The sequence below is a fragment of the Vigna unguiculata genome, chromosome 8 (genome assembly GCF_004118075.2).
Source record: "Vigna unguiculata cultivar IT97K-499-35 chromosome 8, ASM411807v1, whole genome shotgun sequence".
Classification (NCBI taxonomy): Eukaryota; Viridiplantae; Streptophyta; class Magnoliopsida; order Fabales; family Fabaceae; genus Vigna; species Vigna unguiculata.
The window spans coordinates 17,788,422-17,811,603 of NC_040286.1; the positions used below are offsets into that span (position 1 = coordinate 17,788,422).

The 23,182-nt window shown below is 33.7% G+C and overlaps 2 protein-coding genes across 2 annotated transcripts; both read left to right on the top strand.

Moving 5' to 3' along the window:
• The first annotated feature begins 222 nt into the window (after positions 1–222).
• On the top strand, positions 223–1,590 carry LOC114194951. Its single transcript, XM_028085353.1, has one exon. The coding sequence runs from the start codon at positions 223–225 to the stop codon at positions 1,588–1,590; it is 1,368 nt and encodes a 455-aa protein (XP_027941154.1).
• Positions 1,591–11,959: 10,369 nt separating this feature from the next.
• Positions 11,960–16,934, top strand: LOC114195225. Its single transcript, XM_028085621.1, has 2 exons — positions 11,960–12,277; positions 16,117–16,934. Exons 1-2 carry the CDS (start codon positions 12,110–12,112, stop codon positions 16,645–16,647), a joined length of 699 nt encoding a protein of 232 aa, XP_027941422.1. The 5' UTR covers positions 11,960–12,109; the 3' UTR covers positions 16,648–16,934.
• Positions 16,935–23,182: the final 6,248 nt, after the last annotated feature.

The following is a 23,182-nucleotide window of genomic DNA, read 5'->3' on the forward strand; positions in this document are numbered from 1 at the left end:
TTGTTGAGTCTGTTACGTTGAGTATGTTACGGGATTTGTTTTTTATTCTGTTATTTTTTTTGTGTCAGTTACAATTGTATTTCTGCTGTTATTTAAAGGCTTGGCTGCCATTCAATAAAATATTCATTCATCAATTTGTTTAAATATACTATATTAGTTAACAAATTGGTATCAGAGCTCCATCTTGGGGCCTGATATAAAAAACTTTGAGTGAATCATAAAATGAGTGAGGATAAGAGCTTCGTGCAACCTGCCATACCACGTTTCGATGGTCATTATGACCATTGGAGCATGCTTATGGAAAACCTTTTAAGATCAAAGGGTTATTGGCATCTGGTGGAGTGTGGTTATGACGTTGCAGAAGGAGTGGAGTTGACTGAGGTGCAACAAAAGGACTTGGAGGATCTGATTACGAAAGATCTCAAAGTTAAGAACTATTTGTTTCAAGCCATTGATAGAACAATTCTTGAGCAAATTCTGGAAAAACGCACATCGAAGCAGATATGGGATTCAATGAAGAAAAAGTTTGCTGGAAATGCTAGAGTAAAGCGTTCTCTTCTCCAAGCTCTGAGAAGAGACTTTGAAGTTCTGGAAATGAAAGTGGGTGAAACCATAACTGAATATTTTGCTCGTATTATGAATGTAGCGACCAAGATGCGGAGTAATGGTGAAGATATGAAGGAAGTTACTATTGTCGAAAAAATCCTTAGAACCTTAACTGAGAAATTCAATTATGTTGTTGTCTCAATTGAGGAATCTAAGGACATTGACAAACTTACTATTGATGAACTACAAAGCTCTCTAGTTGTTCATGAGCAAAAGTTTATCAAATCAAGCGGAGAAGAACAAGCATTGACAGTGCGTTTAGATAATGTTGGCACAAGGGGAAGAGGAAGAGGAAGGCAAATTTTCAATCGAGCAACGATTGAATGTTTTAAATGCCACAAGCTAGGTCACTACCAGTATGAACGTCCTTCATTGGACAAGGAAGTTAATTATGCAGAATTTGACGAAGAAGAAGAAATATTGCTAATGTCTCACGTTGGGCTTCCTCAACATCAAACAAGCAAGGAAGATGCTTGGTTTCTCGATTCAGGATGCTCAAATCACATGTGTGGAGATAAATCAAATTTCAATGAGATTGATGAATCTTTTAGACATGTAGTAAAGCTTGGAAACAACACCAAGATGAACGTTTTTAGCAAAGGAAATGTGAAGCTGAATGTCAATGGTGTCACTCATGTGATACAAGATGTTTTTTACGTACCTGAGCTCAAGAATAATCTATTGAGTATTGGCCAGCTGCAAGAGAAAGGGTTACCCATCATGTTTAAGTTAGGAGGGTGCAATATATATCATCCTCACAAAGGATTAATCTTACAAATCAAGATGACTCCAAACAGGATGTTTATATTACCTGCAAGGATTTCAAAAAAACGGAAATATGCTTCAACACCACAACACAAGAACTTCCTCATTTGTGGCATTGCAGATACCTCATCTCAGCCACCAAGGTTTACAATTGCTTCAGAAAAGCGAGATGGTTCATGGCTTGCCTTTGCTGCCTACCTCTACAATTATGTGTACTGATTGCGTTCAAGGGAAGCAACATCGTGAGCCAATTCCTAAACAAAGTCATTGGAGAGCAACCCAAAAATTACAATTGATTCATGCAGACATTTGCAGTCCTATTACACCAGCATCCAATAGTCAAAAAAGGTACTTCTTATGCTTTATAGATGACTATTCTAGAAAAGCTTGGGTATATTTTTTATTGGAAAAATCAGAAGCATTCCATCATTTCAAGTGTTTTAAAATGCTCGTTGAGAAAGAAAGTGGTTTGGCTATCAAATGTTTATGTACAGACAGAGGAGGAGAATTCAATTCAGCAGAGTTCAATGATTTTTGTAAATTGAATGGGATAAAGAGGCAATTAACTACAGCTTATACTCCACAACAAAATGGAGTGGCCAAGCGTAAAAATAGGACGGTGTTGAACCTAGTTAGATCAATATTGTCTGCCAAGGGAGTTCCGAAAATGTTTTGGCCTGAAGCTGTGAAGTGGACAACATATGTTCTAAATCGATCCCCCACGTTGGCAGTTAAAGGAATGACACCAGAGGAGGCGTGGAGTGGTGAGAAACCTTCTGTTGAGCATTTTAGAGTATTTGGATGTGTAGGACATGCAGATATTCCAGATGCTAAGAGGACCAAATTAGAAGGTAAAAGTGTTAAATGTGTTCTCCTTGGTGTTAGTGATGAATCAAAGGGGTACAAGTTATATGATCCTGCATCAAGAAAAGTTTTAATAAGTTGGGATGTCATTTTTGAAGAAGAAAAACAATGGGATTGGAATGCAGCCTCCAAAGAAAACTTGCAAGTAGATTCAGAAGGTGGAAATAACGAATTTTATGAATATGATCATACTGATGCAAACCCAACTGAGGAGAACGAAATTGAAGAGACTGATCAGATTGGAGATCAACTTGATACAACACAAAATGTTGTAGATGAAGATGGAAGAATAAGACATGCTCCAAGGTGGATGGAAGATTATGTGTCAGGAGAAGGACTGTCAGAAGATGAAGATATCGTGCATATGGCTTTGGTAGATTCTGCAGATCCAATATGTTTTGAGGATGCAGTAAAAAGTGCTAAATGGAGGCAAGCCATGGAAGATGAGATCACAGCTATAGAGAAGAACCATACTTGGAAATTAGTTGAGTTACCGAATGGTGCAAAGAAGATTGGAGTTAAATGGATATACAAAACCAAAGTAAATGAACATGGAGAAGTGGATAAATTCAAAGCTCGCCTCGTGGCTAAGGGGTATTCACAAAAGCATGGTATTGACTACAATGAAGTTTTTGCCCCTGTAGCTCGGATGGATACTATTAGAATGGTAATAGCAATTGCTGCACAACGAGGATGGAGTATCTATCAATTTGATGTCAAATCCGCTTTCCTACATGGAACCTTAACGGAAGACGTGTATGTTGCTCAACCAAAAGGATATGAGAAGAAAGGAAGTGAACATATGGTTTATAAACTCCACAAGGCTTTATACGGTCTAAAAGAAGCACCACGAGCTTGGTTTAGCCGCATTGAGTCTTATTTTGTTTGTGAAGGTTTTCAGCAAAGTCAAAATGAGCAAACACTCTTTTTCAAATGGAGCAAAGAAGGTAAGATTCTTATCATCAGTGTTTATGTAGACGATCTTATATACATAGGAAATGATGAGCTTATGATGAATCATTTTAAGAAATCCATGCAACAACAGTTTGAGATGACAGATTTAGAAAAAATGAGATTTTTCTTAGGCATTGAAGTGTTGCAATGTTCTAATGGGATTTACATATACCAAAAAAAATATGCTCAAGAAATTCTGAGGCGATTTGGCATGGAAGAAAGTAATTCTGTCAACAATCCTATTGTGCCAGGAAATAATTTATGTAAAGATGAAGGGGGAGTCAAAATTGACGAAACTCATTTCAAACAAATGGTTGGTAGTTTGATGTACATCACTACCACCCGACCAGATTTGATGTTTGTGGTCAGCTTAATTAGCAGGTATATGACTCAACCAACAGAAATGCATGCTAAAGTGGCTAAGAGAATTCTTAGGTATTTAAAGGGTACTGAAAATTATGGGATTCTATATAAAAGAGGAGGAACTGAGAAGCTATTGGGTTTTACTGATAGTGACTATGCTGGAGATGTGGAGGATAGAAAAAGTACATCAGGATATGTGTTCCTAATGAGTGAAGGCAGTGTTGCTTGGTCCTCCAAAAAGCAACCAATTGTCACACTTTCCACCACAGAAGATGAGTTCATTGCAACAGCTGGATGTGCTTGTCAAGCAATTTGGATGAGAAGGGTCCTAAAGGAGTTAGGATTGGATCAAACAGAAAGTACTCTGATAATGTGTGATAATTGCTCAACTATCAAATTGTCCAAAAACCCAGTTATGCATGGAAGGAGTAAACACATAGATGTAAGGTTTTACTTCCTCAAAGACCTCACAAGAGATGGGGTCATTGAGCTAGTTCATTGCGGAACACAGGACCAAATTGCAGATATTATGACCAAGCCTTTAAAATTGGATTCTTTTCTGAAATTTCGAAAACTGCTTGGAGTGTGCGAAATTCCAACTTTAAACAAAGTGCATGGGTGCAATTAGTTTAAGGGAGGGTTTGTTGAAATATATTTGTTGAGTCTGTTACGGGATTTGTTTTTTATTCTGTTATTTTGTTTGTGTCAGTTACAATTGTATTTCTGCTGTTATTTAAAGGCTTGGCTGCCATTCAATAAAATATTCATTCATCAATTTGTTTAAATATACTATATTAGTTAACATATGGTACGTTTTCTAAAAAATAAAAATTATAACAAAATGAACCATAATTTTCTTTAAAAAATAAAAACTAAAATAAAGAAAACATATATTTTTAAAAACTTAATATTCTAAGTTTAAGTTTGACAAACACTAAGGTAAATTATTGTGTTCAGAATATTGTTTGTTTTGAAAATATAACTTCATTATATTTTAGTTTTAAAAAATGCTTGTAGGGAAAAGGGTATATAAATTATCTTCATAAAATTTAATGTTGTGTTTGGAGTTTACAATTTCAGAAAGTAATTAATTTATTTGGAGATTTTGAAATTTTTTGAAATAAAACGACGGTGAAATGACTTAAAAAAATTGAAATTGAGAAATTTTAAGAATGTATTTTAAATAAATAAAATAGTAAAATTTGAAATTCACTCAACAAGGAAGAAAATTGAAATTTTACAAGTTGTGGAATTTCTCATTGGTCAAGATGAAAAACTTTTACAAATCCAAAAAGTCAAGTCACATCTTCAACTCAGGTCGAGTCGTTCTTACATATAGCTCGGGTCAATCCGACTCGACTATGATATCAGAACGACTTGACTCGACATTTGGCCAAAGCTGGCTCGTTTTTATCTATAGCCAGGAGCAACTCATCTTGGCCATCTGCCTAACTGACTCAAATCAACCTTTCACCTAAGTCGACTCAACTCAACAATTCAATTCGTCCAGCTAAGCTGGACCTTTGTCTCGAGTGACTTGACTCCACATTCGGCCCAAACCTACTCAGTTCTACCTTAGCCTTGGGCCTACTCGACACGTCCTTTAGGTGGTGCCAAATCGTATCAAACTTTAACTAGGGTTAACTCGTCTCGACTTAGCTTGACTTTCGGTCAAGGCCAACTTGTCTCAACCTCTAACCCAGGCCAACTGGTCTCAACTTACGATCAAGCCGACTTAGCTTAACCTTCTTCCCAAATAGGCTCGGTTCAACCCTCTGACTTTAGTCGACTAATCTCAAAATTCGGCCTAAATCGACATGGCTCGATCTTCAAGCCTGAGTGACTTGACATTGCCTTTGGCCCGGGCCTACTCGACTCGACCTTTGACCCGTGCATGCAAGTCTTGAACTTTGGCCCATTTTTTTAACCATTGGCTCGAGCCTAGTTGACTCAAAATTTTTCTTTAACCCATTTGACTCAACCTTGGATATGTGTCGACTCATTTTTAAACTTCGACCAAGATCGATTCATCTCGACTTATGGCCTTGGTCAACTCATCTAGAGCTTCGACCAAGGCTAACTTGTATTTACCTACGACTAGGGTCGACTTGTCTCAAACTTTGTTAAGGGTTGACTCACCTCAACCTTCCGTTAGGCCAACTCAGTTAAACCTTCTACCCAAGATGACTTTGCTCGGCCCAAGGCTCGTACTTTAACTTGGCTTACTCGGCTTGACCTTCAGTTCACCCCGACTATTCTCAACTTTCATCCTAATTCGACTCATCTTAATCTTCGGTTAAGGCAAACTTGTTTCAACCTTCGACTAGGCCCGACTAGTCTCAACCTCTGTCTAGGATCGACTAGTCTCGACCTTTGGCCCAAGCTGATTAGTATCAAACTTTGACTGATGCCAAGTAGACTAGACCTTTTACTGGAGTCAACTCTGCTCGACCTTTTGCGTAGTCAACTTGGCTCTACCCTTTGATTCAGCAAAAAATGAATAAATAAAATAAAATAGAGTACTTGTGGTACTCTAATCCTTCTACAAAGAGTTACAATATACCTTCTACAAATAGTTACTTGGACAAACCTAGCTTAACCTTCAATGCTGAAGGTTGAGTTAGTTTAGCTCGGGACGAAGGATGAGCGGAGTCGACCATGATCAAGGGTTTGGACGATTGGGTTGGATAAAGGTCAAAACTAGTTAGCTTATGCGGAAGGTCGAGCTGGATTAGCTCGATCCAAAGATCTAGCCAAATATTTTTAAAATAGAATTTTCCTTAACAGAAAAATTAATTTGCTTTTTCCAAAAAAAAAAATAATAATTGAAATTCAAGATATTTCAATTACTCCATCGAAACAAATTATTTAAGAAATAAAGATAATTCAATTGTAAGTAATTCAAATACCATGTATTTTTTTAAATTGTTAAAATTTCTTATCTAAACACAGGGTAAAAGATTACATACTTTCGAACCAGAGAGTATTTGAATATTCTAAAAGTATTTGAGTATTTTAAAAGAATATTCAAAAACCTGTTACAATACTTTAACAATAGTAGAGTTATCAAAACGGGTAACCCGACTCGACCTGACTTGACCCACCATGGGTTGATCACTTAGTGAGCCAACTCAACCCGGCTCACTTATTAGCGAGCCAAAAAATTCGAACCCGACCCGGCCCACCACGGGTTGGTGGGTTAAATGGGTTGGCTCACGGGTTCACTTAATTAAAAAAAAATATTATTTTTTTTTTCAGTCAAAACTAAATTATAATTCTAATTAAAATCTAAATAAACTTTAATACAATCCAAATACAAACCAAAATCACAAAAATACAAATTATCTATGTGTTGGCTAAAAAAATTAACCTAACATAACTCAAATGCAAAGCCCAACTTAACAAAAAAATACTTATGCGATCCTTTATTTGCGGGTTGGTGAGCCAATCCGGCTCACCACCGGTTCAACCCAAGTGAACCGAGTTCTAGGTGAGCTGCGTCAAAAATCAACCCATATTACAATTTGTAAAAAAATTTTAATCAAACCTGATCGAACTTGTGATGAGCCAAATTGACTCACGAGTTCCAACACATTTTGATAGTTCTAAACAATAGAATAAATATTGAGATGCCAATTTTAAAATTCAGATATTGTCTATGCAAATATTTAATGTGAAATAATAAGAAAATAAATTTCAGTATTTGAATATTCTAAAAAGTATTTAAAAGAATATTCGAAAACCTGTTGCAGTACTTTAACAATAGAATAAATATTGAGATGCCAATTTCAAAATTAAGATATTGTCTATGCAAGTATTTTTGTTTCGTTAATCTAAATTATTTAGGAGATTGAAAAAATAATGATGAATTATACAAATTTATGTGTTTATTATTACTAAATTAGACTTGTCCATTTTAGCAGCACTAAACGCCAAACCAAACAAACGTTAATTTGTTGAAACTTGTCGTTAACGACAAAGGTGTGAATGAAACGGCACTGCTTAGTTAAATGAAACGGCAAAGTGTGAGACACTTAGAGCGATTGCGTTTCTTCTGAAAAAATCACGTGTCGCGTTCATATTACCCATGTTTCTTACAACTAGCATAGTTTCGTTTGAAAAAAATAGTTTATAAGATAATTAGTTTTAACCTAATTATTGGTCTACTATTTTTTCTAAAATGGTTTAAACCATATATGATATGTTGATCTTAATTTATTGATTTAACTGCGTGTAATAGTTCTTTTTAACTAAAATTTTGGTTAAAAATGGATATAGAGATATAGAGGTTAAATAAGTAAATAAAGTATACACCATAAAGTAGTTACAAAATTTAATCATTATTATTAATTGTTATAGATGAAATAATGTGTCTTAGTTAAATTTTCTTTTGCATCTTAACTTTCTAACTATTCTTTTCATTTTTTATAGAATAGATGAATGTAGTTAGACGAGTTATGAGAGGAATAAATTTTATTGTTGAGTTTGTTGATTATGAGATGAGTTTTGGGTGTAGTGTCTGGCTATTAAATGTAGGTTAACTACAAAAATATTTTAGACCTCAAATTAGTAATACCTAAAAATAATAGTATGAGAAGTGAAAGAAAAATGATTTAGTATTTCTTTTCATAAATGCTTATATTTAGAGATCTTTTGGACTCCACGTATAAAACTAAGTAATAGAAAATAGATTTGATTTCTTACTTGCACTCCTTCCACTCTATTTAACTAAGGTGATTGACTAGTTTTCATACTTAATTGAGTTCCAATATTTGTGATAATCGAAATGTAATTATGATATACTCGAGAGTAAATAAGTATAAGTCCTCCACATTCAGAAGTATATTAAATAATTAATCGAGTAAATAGTCACTTGGTTGTCCATTTTAGCGGTATGAAAGAGTTTTGTAATATAAACTCTTTAAATTGGTATTATTGGTTCATTTGTCTAGTGAGAAGCTACAAGTTGTTGTGACACTCCATTCCTTGACTCTCATCTCGTTATCCAGTCTCACACCAATGATGAGAGCTTCATACTCAATTTAGTTGTTGGTTGTCTTGAAGTCAAATAATTTAATTAGGTCCTTCAAATATAACACCAACTCCATTTTCCTTTTTATTTGAGGAGTCATCAACGCTTAAGGCCCATCATTTGTGCTTTTCGTTGAGTTTAGACATCCCAGCAAAAAAGTCTATTAGGAACTACACCTTCATGATCCTCGACTTTCATATTGTAGTTTGAGTTATGACAATTGTATCGACCACATTACCATCCTCCCTATTAATTCAATTTTATTTAACCCTTAGCTTGTAACTATAATATCAAAACTATGAAAATAAAGGAATAACCGTCTTGTTGACAGAATGAGGAAGAGGACGAGCTTCTCGATACCACTACTTGGCAAGTTGAATGCTTTGTTCATGAAGTTGATATATTTTTTAAACATTCATCGTAAAATTGGAGAGGAAACAAATAAGTAGATGATGAAAATTGTGTTTTATGGTGTACTAACGAGTAAAGAGGCAATGTCATGCTTGATGTTTAGGGACATCTCTTTACACTTGTGTTTCTAATCAAATTTTTGTGAACCCTTATTCAACTTGAAATAGGCTTGACATTCTTCTCCAACTTTGGGAGGAGTTAAGATAGTGAGGTAAGTTTATTGTTCAAACATTGAGCTTTTTTAATGTTGTTGTGGCTCCTTAAGGATAACATGGTTGCATACTTGTTAGGGTTTACTTTTGCACCTTTGTTGTGTAATAAAATCTAAAGAATTTTACACCACCTACACCAAAAAACACTTTTTTTTTTCTTTTTAAAATTTAGTCTTATGTTTTGTTGTCGTACCTTATTGAAGACCTTTTCTAAGTTTTGAGGGGATCTTCGATGATGATTGACTTAATGACCATGTCACCAACATTGACATCAATCGTTTTATCAAAGAGCTCCTAAGAGACTTCATCCAATACCATTGGTATATATTGTGCTTGAATTTTTCAAAATGAGGGAATAAATTTATGACAATAGTTGGCTCCATATATTATTAGTGCCATATTTTATTCTTTTCTAGGTACATTATAAATTATTATACCTAGAGTAAGCACCTAAAAATTGAGAGTTCACATTTTGTGTTGTCGACTAGTTTTATAAAGGATATGTATCCTCACCTATTGTTGAACTATATGTTCATGACCACATAAGTGAACTATGAGGTGTAGGGGAATTCTCTTTTACCTTTAATGATAAGTTAACTTTTTACTCTATCATTTGTCGATGTTCCTCTCATAACTTTCCTTTTCATTAGGTGTCATTAGTTTGGCATAAGGAATGATAATGAGTTTAAGATGCTAACATTGAAGATTTAAGCAACACTTATTGATTTAATTTAATGCTCCCAACCACTTGGATTTAAAGATGGATGTCTAGAAGAGTTGACCTTGTAGTTAATCTTGTTTTGAGTTGTAATTCTTAGGTTTAGGTTGTGTTTGGGTGAGTATGTGATGCTTGATATTGTGTTATTTGTTGTGCTATAGTTGTTTTCAAACGATTGCAATTTATTAAAATTGATTTTAACTCGTTGCAATGTTCACGACCTTTCTAGAAACACAAGCTTAAACATTTCAATTGGTTAAAATCCTATAGCTTTTGTTTAGGTCAAATTCGCCAAGTTTCAACCAATTGATTTAAATATTTTCAACAACTTATTTTATATTGTTTTAATACGTTAAAATAGATTTCAACATTTTTATTTTATCAATTCAACATAATTTGTCTCTATGTTGTCTTAAATAGTAAATTCAAAATAGTTGTTTATGTATTTTTCTTTTTACCCATTTGAAAAGCGAAAAGATCTTTCTTGTAGTTCTCTTTAAAATATTTTCTAAAGGTTAAGATTCAAGTGTTGGATCTCATTCTTATTTTGAATTTGACATTACTTTTAGAGGGAGTTATTCTTTGTACTTTATTTTTCAAGTGATTTTGCTTCATTTTTTTTCTATGCTTTTTGTGATTGGTTTCTTAACTAGGGTCCGCTTGGCCTTGCGTAAATCAGATATCTTGTCCTAGGCTACTCTCTTCCCTTCTTCGTAAGGTATGCTCAAGAAAATGAACCCAAAGACCAAATCAATGTAACTTACACTTTTCTTTGAAATGAGGCTGTTATAGAGGCAAAGGCTTTTGCAGTTCCAGAGGGCTCTCCCAACAGACTTAATGTATGTTATAGCTCCATAAAGTGTGAGTTTGGCCTCGGGATAGAGAGAAAGCTATGAGTTCTCGTTGTCTTTCGACCCCTTCCTTTGGCCACGTTTACCATCTCTTGTGATAGGATTTCACAAAAGATTGCAAGAAATCTTATAGGATTCAAGATTTTATGTTGTGTAGTATTTCTTATTTTTCTTGTAAGGAACTTGTAAAAACTAAAATTAGTGGGTTGGTCACTAACAAATTTAAATTTTAAATTTGTTGGTCTACAACAAACCTAAGATTTAAGTCTATTGGTTGATAACATGTTTAAAATTTAATTATGTCAGATCTAAATATGATGTACAACAGACTTAAAAAACTAGAAGTATAAGACTTAAAAGCCCTATTGTGTAATAGTGATAAAACTTTGGTGCACTACTTGGTTCATTAATTGAAAATTTACCATGTACTTTCCAAAAGTAAGTCAATTTTCTTCATATTCAACTTGAGGGTGAATGTTGACTTCTTCTACCAAGGTTGATTTTTCTCTGTCTTCTAATTACTAGTGACCTCCATTGTTTCAACTTCAGTAGTGTCATGTCAATAGTAATTTTATATAAGTTAATTTTTTCTCTTCAAATCCTAATTTTATATAAGCTAAAATCCTTGAAATTTTATAAAATTTGAGTAAAGATTTAGTTTCTAATCTTAATTATTGTCCATATTAATATTAAATAAAAATAAGAACTTATACGCAGAAAGAATAATAAAAAGACTAATTTTGATTAATTTTAAAAAATAAAAATATAATTATGAACAAAATATAAAGAATCAAAGTAGACAACTCACCTTAATAAAAAAAAATCAAAGATGTATAAATAAACAATAGGGCAAATAGCAATTTATACAATGTGTGTATAAATTTCTGGTATACATATATGATATAGAATTATTGTGTGTACAATAATTCCAAGCACTATTATTGTTAGAATGTGGAAGAGAACCGTGTAATAAATAATGATTAAAGTTAAACTAATTGGGAAAAAAAAAAAAAAAGCAGGCGACAAAGGTGCAAAAAGTCATCCACTACCTGAAATAAAAAAAATAGTCCAATGTTTGTAATATAGTGATAAAGTAGGGGTGTTTGATTATTCTTAGAACAACACCTTGAAATAAGTCCACGTACATCTCTTGTAATGTGCCTATATATATATGGTGTTGGAGCTTGCCATAGATCACAGAAGAGTGACACCAATTTTAAACGCAAATTGCTCTCTCATAAAACAGTTTATCAGAAAGGAGGAAGAGAAAGTTAAGCAATTCTACAAAGTTATCTCTCTCTCTCTCTCTTGAAACCTTTAAATCAAGATCATCATGGAATGGAGAAAGTGCTACTTGGATGTGATATTGGTGCCTTTGGGGTTTCTTACAAGCATTGGCTACCATTTCTGGCTGTGGCATAAGGTTCGAACTCACCCACACACAACCATCATTGGCATCAATGCCAGTGGTCGTAGAAATTGGGTTAATGCCATGATGAAGGTACATATCTTCTTTCTTTTCATATTTTCTTTTTTGTTAATTCTCCATTCATTTTCCAAAGTATGTCTTGAAAATTCAAGTATAAATGGAAAAATTGAACGTCTTATAATAAATAAGACTTATAAATTTATTTTGGGTTGGAAGTGATATATATATATAGTTTTATTAATATACCCATGGGTGTGATCCTTTTTTACCATTACTTATTATCATGATTTGTTTTTCAAGTCATTACAAGAACTTTTGCTTCACACGGTTAAATGCCCGATAGAAACTTGTCTCAGATTGTAACTTATGTGGCAAATGAAAAATTGCAGGTTAAAAGGTTAATTTATAATTGTACCAAAAATAAATGACGTGTTAGTGACATTCTTTTGTAATTACTAGTAATAATTTTACAAATCTTACACGCGTTTTTGCCTATTAAAAAAAAAGAAAAAGCAAATCGTACATCCGTTAAGCTTAATTTAGTTGTTGGAAAAGGTTAATTTCTACAGTTTTCTTTGGTCTTGATCTATGTTCTATGTTAACTCTAAATTGTTAATCTGTAAATACCATCATAAAAATATAAATTTGGTATAATGAGTGAAAAGGTCTTAGATCCCAAATTAGGATGCCGATATTTTTTTGTATATTACTTTATAAAATACTTTGAATTTAATTACTAGGTCATATATATTATCATACAATTTATGAAAATATAAACACCTAAATTTCATAAAAAGTGTAAACATTTTGATACCAGTGGTTTTGAGTGCTTTTTCTTCTTCTCTTTTTTAAATTGATGGTACTAAGGAAGATAATAATCACATAAAGTAAAGCCCTGTTAGAAATATTAAACTATATTAAAATTGAGTTTTAAATAAGTGTAATATTTATAGACTTTAATAATATTTACTGAGATCAATTATATACTAAATAGGTGATTTAGAGTGAATTACCACTAAATAAGACTGTTTTTACAATTTAGCTAACAATTTTACACTTCAAAAAATAAAAAAGAAATACAGCAAAAAATAATTAGTTATATTACGATAATTCTGATTGGTGAAGGTATGAGAACAGTGTATTATATTCTATACCTTCGGTTTCAGCATTTCAGGAATCATATTTTTCTGTATAAAGTTTTGGCAATGAACACTATCTATTACCTTGTATTGGAATATTTATGCATATATCATTTCCTTGGAGAATAAGTTCATGGAATAATTCCACTGAGGATATTGCAAGTTAACTAATTTCATATTCCTTGGCATTTAGCATTTATTTATTTATTCTTGTTCTGGATACATATAAATGCCCCTTTAACAAACCATGCATAAACAGAAAAACACAGAATGTTCTTATGGTGGTTAACAGAGTATCCATAAATAGATAAATTTCATGACAAATCCACGAATTAATCATAATATATTCAAAGATATACGTGCATAACAATGCTTTAGAAATTAGATTTAAATATATTAAATTTTTACTCCATTTTTAATTTTAATATTTATAAAATTTAATTGTATGTGTCATCCTCATTTTTGTCAAATTGAAAAATTCTTGTACACTGTTATTAAATTAAATACAAATTAATTAATTTTTATATTATTATTTTAAATTTTAATATTTAAATTGTACACATACATGTAAGAACACGTCTGTCTCCTTAAGTTTATAAAAATATATTCAATAACTTTTATTGAATATATATATATATATATATATATATATATATATATATATATATATTACTATCTAATAGTTGAATTGAAAATTTATATCACTAAATTTATGTCTAAAAGATCATATATACTCCATTCATATTTATCAAAATCAACAAAATATATAATTATGAACTATTTAGTTGTAAGTTTAATGACATTTCATAAAAATTAATATATATACAATCAAAGTATTATGTGATTACATTTTAAAAGAAAGTATTTTATAAAAATTATGTGTATGAGTTGAACTTTCTCATATATACACACGTGTACTTAGGAATGTCAAAAAAATCCGTATCCATGGTATTTGCGAATAAAATTCGCAACGGATAGGAAGTTGATATTAAAAATGGATACCTGCGGATAACGAATACGAGTATTTTTTTATACCCATGTGTTAAAGGGGCAGGTACGGGTATTATAGTATCCGTACCGTAGATACCCGTACCCGCTATATTTTAATTTAGATTAAAAAAATTTAAAAAAAAACATGATTAAAACATTAACACATTGAAATCAAATGAGTTATTCTTTATCAATTGGTTTTAAAAGAAATCTTTATATCTTTGTAAACGGTCATTCAACACTATTTAAATGAGTTATATGTACTTTGTTTGGAACTTATAAATTTTATGTATTTATTATTATTTGAATTTATGATTAAAATATATTGTTAAATATTAATTATTTTTTGTAAATATCTGTGGATACCCATAGATACCGTGAATATTAAAAAATATGTAGATATCCATATAACAAATACCTGCACAAATATAAATATAAATACTGGACAAATATTTATTTAACAGATAAAATATAGATAGATATCCTGCGGGTACATATATCACAACCTGAAAAACAAATCAACATTATTCGGATTTAGTGCGTGCTGAGTCGTGAACAACATGCGGTGTTTCCTAATCTTTCTTATTCCTTAAAAACGTTGTCCCACGATGCAATGTCCCAAGATACAAAAAAAAAAGTTATCTTTTAAATCATAATTAAACGAACATAACTTCAACTATATATCTAATTTCTTAAACAGTGAGAAAAAGAATAACTATATTTGCGAATTCTTCACTCTATGCATATAACAAGTCTTGTCATGGTACGGAAACATATCCTTTAATTTTTAAGAATATTAAAACAAATCTCAAATCTTATCTTATTTACCCAAACCAAATCTGTTATATTATGTGAATGTTCCCCAACAAGAACATTCACCAGGTCTTTTCATCATTCCTAAAGTAAAAGAGAGTGTGATTGTAACCATTAACCATAGTTATATTATTTATAAATCTTTTTCGTATTCCTTTTAATAAAATGAAATTATTGCATTATTATGTTGGTAATTTTTATCGTGTTGCTTATTTATCTAGTTCTCGAAAAATATTTTTCTTATATTAGTTATAATTTATCCCCATCACCAAAGCATGGTTATTATTTTGAACAATAAGTCTAAAAACATATTTTTTATGATATTTTTATCATAGCACATAAAGATAAGTAATTTTATTAAATAATAAATAAAATAGTTAAAAAGAGAATTAAATGCATTGTTATTAACAAATACAACATATATTTTACCCAGAGACAATATATTAAAAAAAATTAACTATTAATATTTTTGGTTTTTCTTCCAAGTGAAAATAGTATATTATCATTTGCTTCCTATAACAAAAAAGAAAGAAAAAAGACAGAGTAGCATTTGTCCTTGTATGATCTTCTGTTTACTTGTACGTTTCCAATTAATAATTATTGTTTCATAAAATGAAGAGCATTGATTAATCTGGGATTGAAATTGTACTCAAATTTTTACAATAAATATATCTCTCTCTCTATATATATACTATTTATTCTCAGGTATTATTAAATAGTCCCTCCATATTTGTATACAACAAAAACACATTTTTAAAAATTCAAGTAAATTCTAAATTTTTTATTTTATTTAAGATAGTTTTGGAAAGCATCCCAATTTGAATTAATATTTGATTAAAGTATGACCATCCTTTAAACATTCCTTTCAGGGTCTGAGAGATTATTAATATTAGATGATTTAACTTTTTGTTTTTTTGTTTTGAAGTGTTTAGAAGTTGGTAATTGAAATTTATATGTTGATTAACACAGGACAATGAGAAGAAAAACATCCTGGCCGTACAATCACTGAGGAACACAATCATGGGTGCTACTCTAATGGCGACAACTTCCATTCTCCTCTGCTCAGGCCTAGCAGCAGTGATAAGCAGCACCTACAGCGTGAAGAAGCCACTGAGTGATGCTGTGTATGGAGCACATGGAGAGTTCATGGTGGCCCTCAAATACGTGACTCTCCTCACAATTTTCCTCTTCTCATTCTTCTGCCACTCTCTCTCCATAAGGTTCATAAACCAAGTGAACATCCTAATCAACACCCCTCAGGACCCCATGTCTCTGGTCACCCCACAGTACATCAATGAGATTCTGGAGAAAGGTTTCATTCTCAACACTGTTGGCAACAGACTCTTCTATGCAGGACTCCCTCTGCTGCTATGGATCTTTGGCCCTGTCTTGGTCTTCCTCTGTTCCCTCACCATGGTCCCAGTGCTCTACAATCTTGACTTTGTCTTCACCACTGGGAAGGGAAAGGTGGAGGCCAACCAAAACAGGGATTTTGTATGAGGTTACTGTGTCAATATCTCATGTAACAATAATGGAGAATTAGTTAATTTGTATTATGTGGGGTGACTCGATGAGTGAGTGAGGAGTGAAGTAGGTCTTTCTCCTCATTTTGATAATAAAAAATGTGCATGTATGCTTTCCCCACTGGAATGAGCTTTTGTGATGTTGACGATGATCAGTAGTTTCTATAAGTTAGGTTGTGAATAAAAAGCATACCTTGTGCATAGTTTTGATTTGCTTGGCATGCACTTTGGTTGGATGAATAAAATAAAAGGTTGGGATGCTTTTTTCTCTACCTCAATTAATTACAATGGTGCTAATTATTTGATATATTCTTAATTAATTAAAAAGTTCTTTATCCACTTTATGAAGTTTCATGTTAAAAAGTATATATGTACAATCATTTCTATAATGTTAATGTTGTACTATGATAATGTTTTTTATTGATATCGTGCAGCGAAATGTCTAACGTTATAATGTTGTACTATGATAATGGTTTTTATTGATATCGCGCAGTGAAATGTCTAACGTTTGGAAAAAATCAAGGGGTGAATTGGTTTTTAATATTAAAATTAATACTTTAAATTTTTTTTAAAATTTTACCGATTAATTTAATATTAGTTCTTTTAAATGCAACAGTAGATACAATAAAGAGATAAGGAAGAAGATTTAACACAAATATTTATACTGGTTTAGATCAAAAAATCATACGTCCAATTGTTAATCTCTTTAAACAAATAGATTAACTCAATCACTAAAAATATCAGATTATAATCAGATAATAAAAGAATAGAGAAAAGAAAACACCTCTCTTGAAGACACAAGAGATGAAAGAATTTTGTCTAAATGACACAGAGAACTCGACCTAGCTTTCCTAGCAACAACAGCAGCACTCAATCTCCTAGAAACCCTCTTAGGAAAAGTTATTGCTCTACCCACATTAGGCTTTTCAAAGCTTTTTCAAGAACACTCAGAGAACTTCTTTGCAAACACAACACTAGGACTCTAGCTCTCAAAAAAGGTAGTTTTGAAGTTGAACTGCAGTTCTTTAAATAGGGGTTTCGAAAATTAGGTTAAAAGCTGAACAGATATGTTCCAACGGCCAAGGATAATTGATTATTACTTATGATAATCGATTATTCCATTAGGTTTTCTGAAAACAAATTTTGAACAGGATAATCGATTATCCTGGGAGATAATCGATTATTCCAATAGAATTTCGAAAAATAAAATTTTGCACACATAATCAATTATCATTAGTGATAATCGATTATCACTGCGTTTTTTCCAAAAACGAGAGAACCTAGAGAGATGAAGTTTATGTTGCTGATTCTAAGTTAAGTAAAACTACTTTACAACAATACTTAATTTATTTTACAAGATAACTTTAAATATTTAACAATTTGTCTTCATTCTTGCTTGATCATCATTCAAAATCTCTAGGCTTCCTTCTTTTGTCAACATTTTTGTTTGTTTTTCTTCTATTTATTACTTTTTACATCTATTAATAATAAAAATGAAAGTATACAAAATTATATTATTTAAAGTATTATGTTTTATCACATAAATAGCTGCAGTTTAATCTCATGCTTTTATTTAAAGTGTTTTAATACCAACTTCTCCATAAAAAAATAATTAAGAAAACAAAATCTAAAACTAACATATAAACTAACACAAAAACGCATACAATGTCACAAAAAACACATACAACGTCACCCAGAGGATGTCAAGCAAGCATAACACCACATTAAACATGATTCGTAACATTTTTGTAACTTTTTGTACAAAATTGACATCAATTCCTTCTTGTTCCGATGCCAAAAATGAATTAAACGCCGGCCTACCTAGTCTCCAACGTCAACAATTTAAATGATGTCGGTCCCTATCATGCCCGACTTCATAAGCTTTCTAAAACTTTACAAGAAGTAGCACAAGTCTTATTTTGCTGCACTACTCCTTTGTGGTTTCTTCTCAAGCTTACACAACGACTTCGACGACAAGCTCCGAAGGTGTTTTTGGCTTCCTTTGACTCACATTCTAGTTGTTACCATGTATAAGAAGTCTTTTTTATTTTTTTTTTTCGTTTTGACCGAATGGTCTTCCTGATTAGTACATTTTCAAGCTTCCAAGGTCAATCTGCATCCACAACGATGAGGCCCCTAAGATGGGGTTTTTTTTTCACTACTCTTGTCATGTGCTTTCGTTGTCAACTTTGGTTTTTGATATAAGGTTAGTTCTGGATGAAAATACATTGCATTTTGGTTATATATGTTGATTGCATGTGATGCCATTGGTTATATTTTGTCTTTTCCATTAGTTCAAGTAAATCCAAATTAATTAAAATCTGGATTACTAGCACAATGTAGTCCAATAAATGAAAATACACTAATAATAGACAATTAGGTAATAATAAACAATCAAGATGGGTACATAAAAGAAAGAAAGTTAGGGGAAATAAGGGCTCTTTACCTAGCTCAACATGACTTGGAACAAGCCTAACTTGACTTGACTTGGACTTGATTTATCTTGACCTAACGTGAGCTCATCCTAACCGAGGCAATATTGACAAACTTGAGATGGTGTCAACCTAAATTAACATGTCTTAAGTCCAACTCAACTTTCTTAATTTGGATTTGAATTGAATAAATATTATTTATGTATTATTTTTTAATCGTTTTCTTTACTCTAAAAATTAACTTATGGGTTGATTCTAACCCATGAAACTTTTATCGTCATTTTAACTTTATAAACATTTTGCTTTTTGTGAATTTTATTACATTAAGTCATGTGGATCATAGCGAATATTGAACCAATGCCATTTGGAATATGTTTGTTTCACCATTTGAGCATCCAAATGTTCGTTGAAGAGTCATTGAAAATCACACTCACTTGTTTGAATTTTATTTATTTTTTTCTTACGTTTTGTTGAGTCAAAGATGCCTAAATGGTCGTTGCATTCAAAGCAACACCAATTGTGTTTTTTTATTGAATGAAGTTTTACTTTTCCTTTCTTCCATTTAAATTTCAACTACCCACGATAAGTCTTATTACTATCAACATTATTGTCACCTACCTACAATATATATGAGCATGAGAATGATGATCATATAAGTGAAGAACAATCATTACTTTATCTGTTACCTCTTCAACAGATATGGATCATGTTCGAAACTCAATTAGAGATCGAATTATAAGTTATACGTAACTTATATTATATTGATTTTGATATTATATTTTCCTGTCTTATATTTATATTTTAATATTTTATTTATAATATGTATTTCTTTTCCTCCGATGCAATTGTAACATCCCATTTAATAGTTTTTTAAGCTACTAAACAAAACATTATATTATGATCTAGCAAAGCAGATAGTCAGAATAAGCACACATGAGTTTAATACAGTCATCCCAAGTAACCGTTTAAATGTCCAACTACTAGCATGACCTATGCTAAGGAAAGGATATAACATGTATGTTCCTGCAGAGAACAAATAAGATATGTCAGACACAAGCGTTACCTTAACCCAATCCATAATCTCCTTAGTAGGCTTCCTCTCGGCTGGTATATGTCGTTTGGGATATCTCGGTGTGGACTGGTTTGGACCCGAGAGGGGTTACCTGCGGAAGAGACTCCAATGCTCAAGTCAGCAAAAACTCTCAGAAAGTCAAATCTCGTAATTAAGGGAGTAATGAATGCGTACCTTTAATTGCTGAAGTCCATACATATTTATAGATTATTAATTATGCTTAGCCACATCATGGGCTGGGCCCTTGTTTGGGCCGTAGGTGAGCCTGGGTCTTGGGCCAGGCCTCTTAGAACGATTATTGTGGGCCCTTAGGGGCCTTGCGGGTAGTGCTCTGAATTTGTCAAGTTCTTGCTTAATCATCCTAAGTTAGCGGCTTAGGCCGGTTACCCTTTAACGGCTTAGGCCGAGTATTGTTAATCATTCATACATGGTGATTACTTGCATCTTTGGGGGCTATATAGGCGGCTTTTATGGCTATAGTCGGGTTAAACCGGTTGGGTGTGGTACAATAGTCCCCCGATCGGTATAGCTATAGCAGAAAAGGATTAGAAGCGTGTTTGGCTAGGCCGGCTCGGTGTGGTACACCAGTCCCTCAGCCTTTAAGTGTGAGGAATAGTGTTAAGGCTTGGTATCTGAATAGGTTTGAGATAGGTGAAGAGGTGGCAGATGTCAGATGTCTAATCAAAAGGGTTTTGCGTCGTCATTTTTGAGCATTGTGACCTTTGGTGTGCATTATGATGCTTCATATGGGTTGTGACTTTTGGCGGGAAAATGTTGTGTCATTTGGAATCATCGCTTATAAATGCGGATTGCATGGAGAGTTTGTTTTTGTTGGCTTATTTGTAAGAATTCTGAAATCAGAGATTTGCGTGCATTAGAACTGTCCGACTAGTCTCTTGTATCTGCCGGCATATTTCATTCTCAAAAAGGTATGTCTAGTACTAGTGATAATGTGTCGTTGTCATCGTCAAGTAGTGGGAGTATGCGGTCTAGAGAGAATGTAGGTAGGCATCTTGAGGAGGGGAGTGTTAGCCCAATGGATGTGGTGGGGAGAATTCCAATGGAGACGATAACTGAAGTGAGGGAAGACCCTCCCGAGGAGATAGCGGAAAGTAGCTGGCCAGCCAAGGCCGGTTACGATTGGGTTGTGGCTGATGTTCGAAACCAGTCGTCATTGTTCCAATGGTCCAAGTTGCTGAACTCATGCTGAATTGTACTCCTGTGATATAGTGTCATTGGAGCGGGTGAGCGTTGTTGAGCGTGTTTGTCATGGGCAAGAAGGAGCTACCGACAAGTTTTTTTTATATGTATATGTGCCATTTTTCACAACTGCATGTTAGGTTGTCGCTAGACGAATTTGCTATGGGGGTGCTCCGCCTATTAAACGTAGCGCCTACTCAACTACATCTAAACAGTTGGGCGTACTTGCAGGCCTTTCGTGTCCTTTGTCAATCGTTGTATCTGCAGCTGTCTCCCCTTGCATTTTTATACTTTTACGACACGAGGCCTCGACAACCGACAACATGGCTATCCTTGGTGAGCAGGCCGAGTATAAGCAGGTTGGATGCATTTACGCAATTGTTCAAACACTTCAAAGATGGGTTTTTCAAAGTTGTAGTGAAGGAGGGAAGGAGGTCGCATTTCCTCAACGCAGTTGGGAGTACCAAATTCCCTTTTAGCTGGATGGGTAACCCTTGGCGGTATAAGGATATGAGTACCGATGAGTTATCGGCAGCGGATAGGGAGGTGGTGGAGGTGCTGATGAAGTTTACGGATAGATTGTCCACTAAGAGCTTAGTTAGGGTTTATAATTTGATTCATCCGATAATTGATATTGAAGGTATCTGTTTGTGATTTCAACTGTTTCAATGTGTCTAAGTTAAACTAATCAAACTTTGGTGTGTTCAATGCAAAACAAATGGCTCAAGTTGGGAAGAAGAATTTGACCATTTTCCAAGCGCTGAGGAAGGAGAAGGCTGTTAAAGCAAAAGTGGCAGAAAACACTGAGGTCTTAAATTTACAAGAGTCATTGGTGGAGGTGCATGTACATGGCGGCACCAAGAGGAAAGCCGAGTTGCCGACCAGGCGTGGCAGAGGCAAAGATGTTAAGAAGGTGAGGGCTGCCTTGTTAGGGCAGGGGTCATCTAGTGGCGCTAAGGGGCCGGAAGCCGGTTTGATTGAGTTGCTAGAGACAACCGTTAGGAAAGATATTGAGATTAACATGACGGAGACGCTGATTAACTCCATTGATAGTGTGGAGTCGGAACACCTGGTGAGGACGATGGTGGAGTTTAGCAACAAGGCTTTAATATTGGATCGCTGAGTTGGGTCGTTGTACCGAAGAGAGCTGAAGGAAGGGAATCGCGAGAAGTTGGAGGAGCTGCAAGGAAAGGTTGACAAGTTTACGGAAGAAAAAGCTGCATGAGAGAAGGAGAGGGAAGAGTGGAAGGAGGAGAAAAAGAGGTTAGGGACCTGGAAGGTTCGCTGCTTGGACTCAGAGGAGAAGCTTAAAGGGAGGATAGCCGACCTTGAGGCGGACTATGACGAATTGAAAGAAAAACATGAAGGGGTAGAAGTCGAGCTCGAGGAGTTGAAAAGCTGCATCATTCAAGAGCACATCAATGGGTTTCAGAAAGGGGTGAGGCAGGCGGCCTTCTTCTGCAAGAAGGTTGATGTGGTGGATCCAAGGTTTGATGTGAACAAAGATGTAATGGACGGCCAGCTCATCGATGAAGCCAAGAGCCACCCTAGAGAGGAGGTAGAGAAGGCCATGGCGGATGAAGATGCGAATGTGGGGGCGATCGTGGAGGGTGAAGGCGACAAGGCGGCTTAGGGTGTAGTTTTATGATTCCTATTGCTAATGAATCCTAAGTTTGTAATAACTCGTACAATATTTTTCATTACTTTTGAATGTGATGCATACTTGTGGATATGTTTGTTATGGTTGTTTGACGATAACATTCATGATAAGAACGCGCTTATTTGGTGATGTTGTTATGCATGTTATA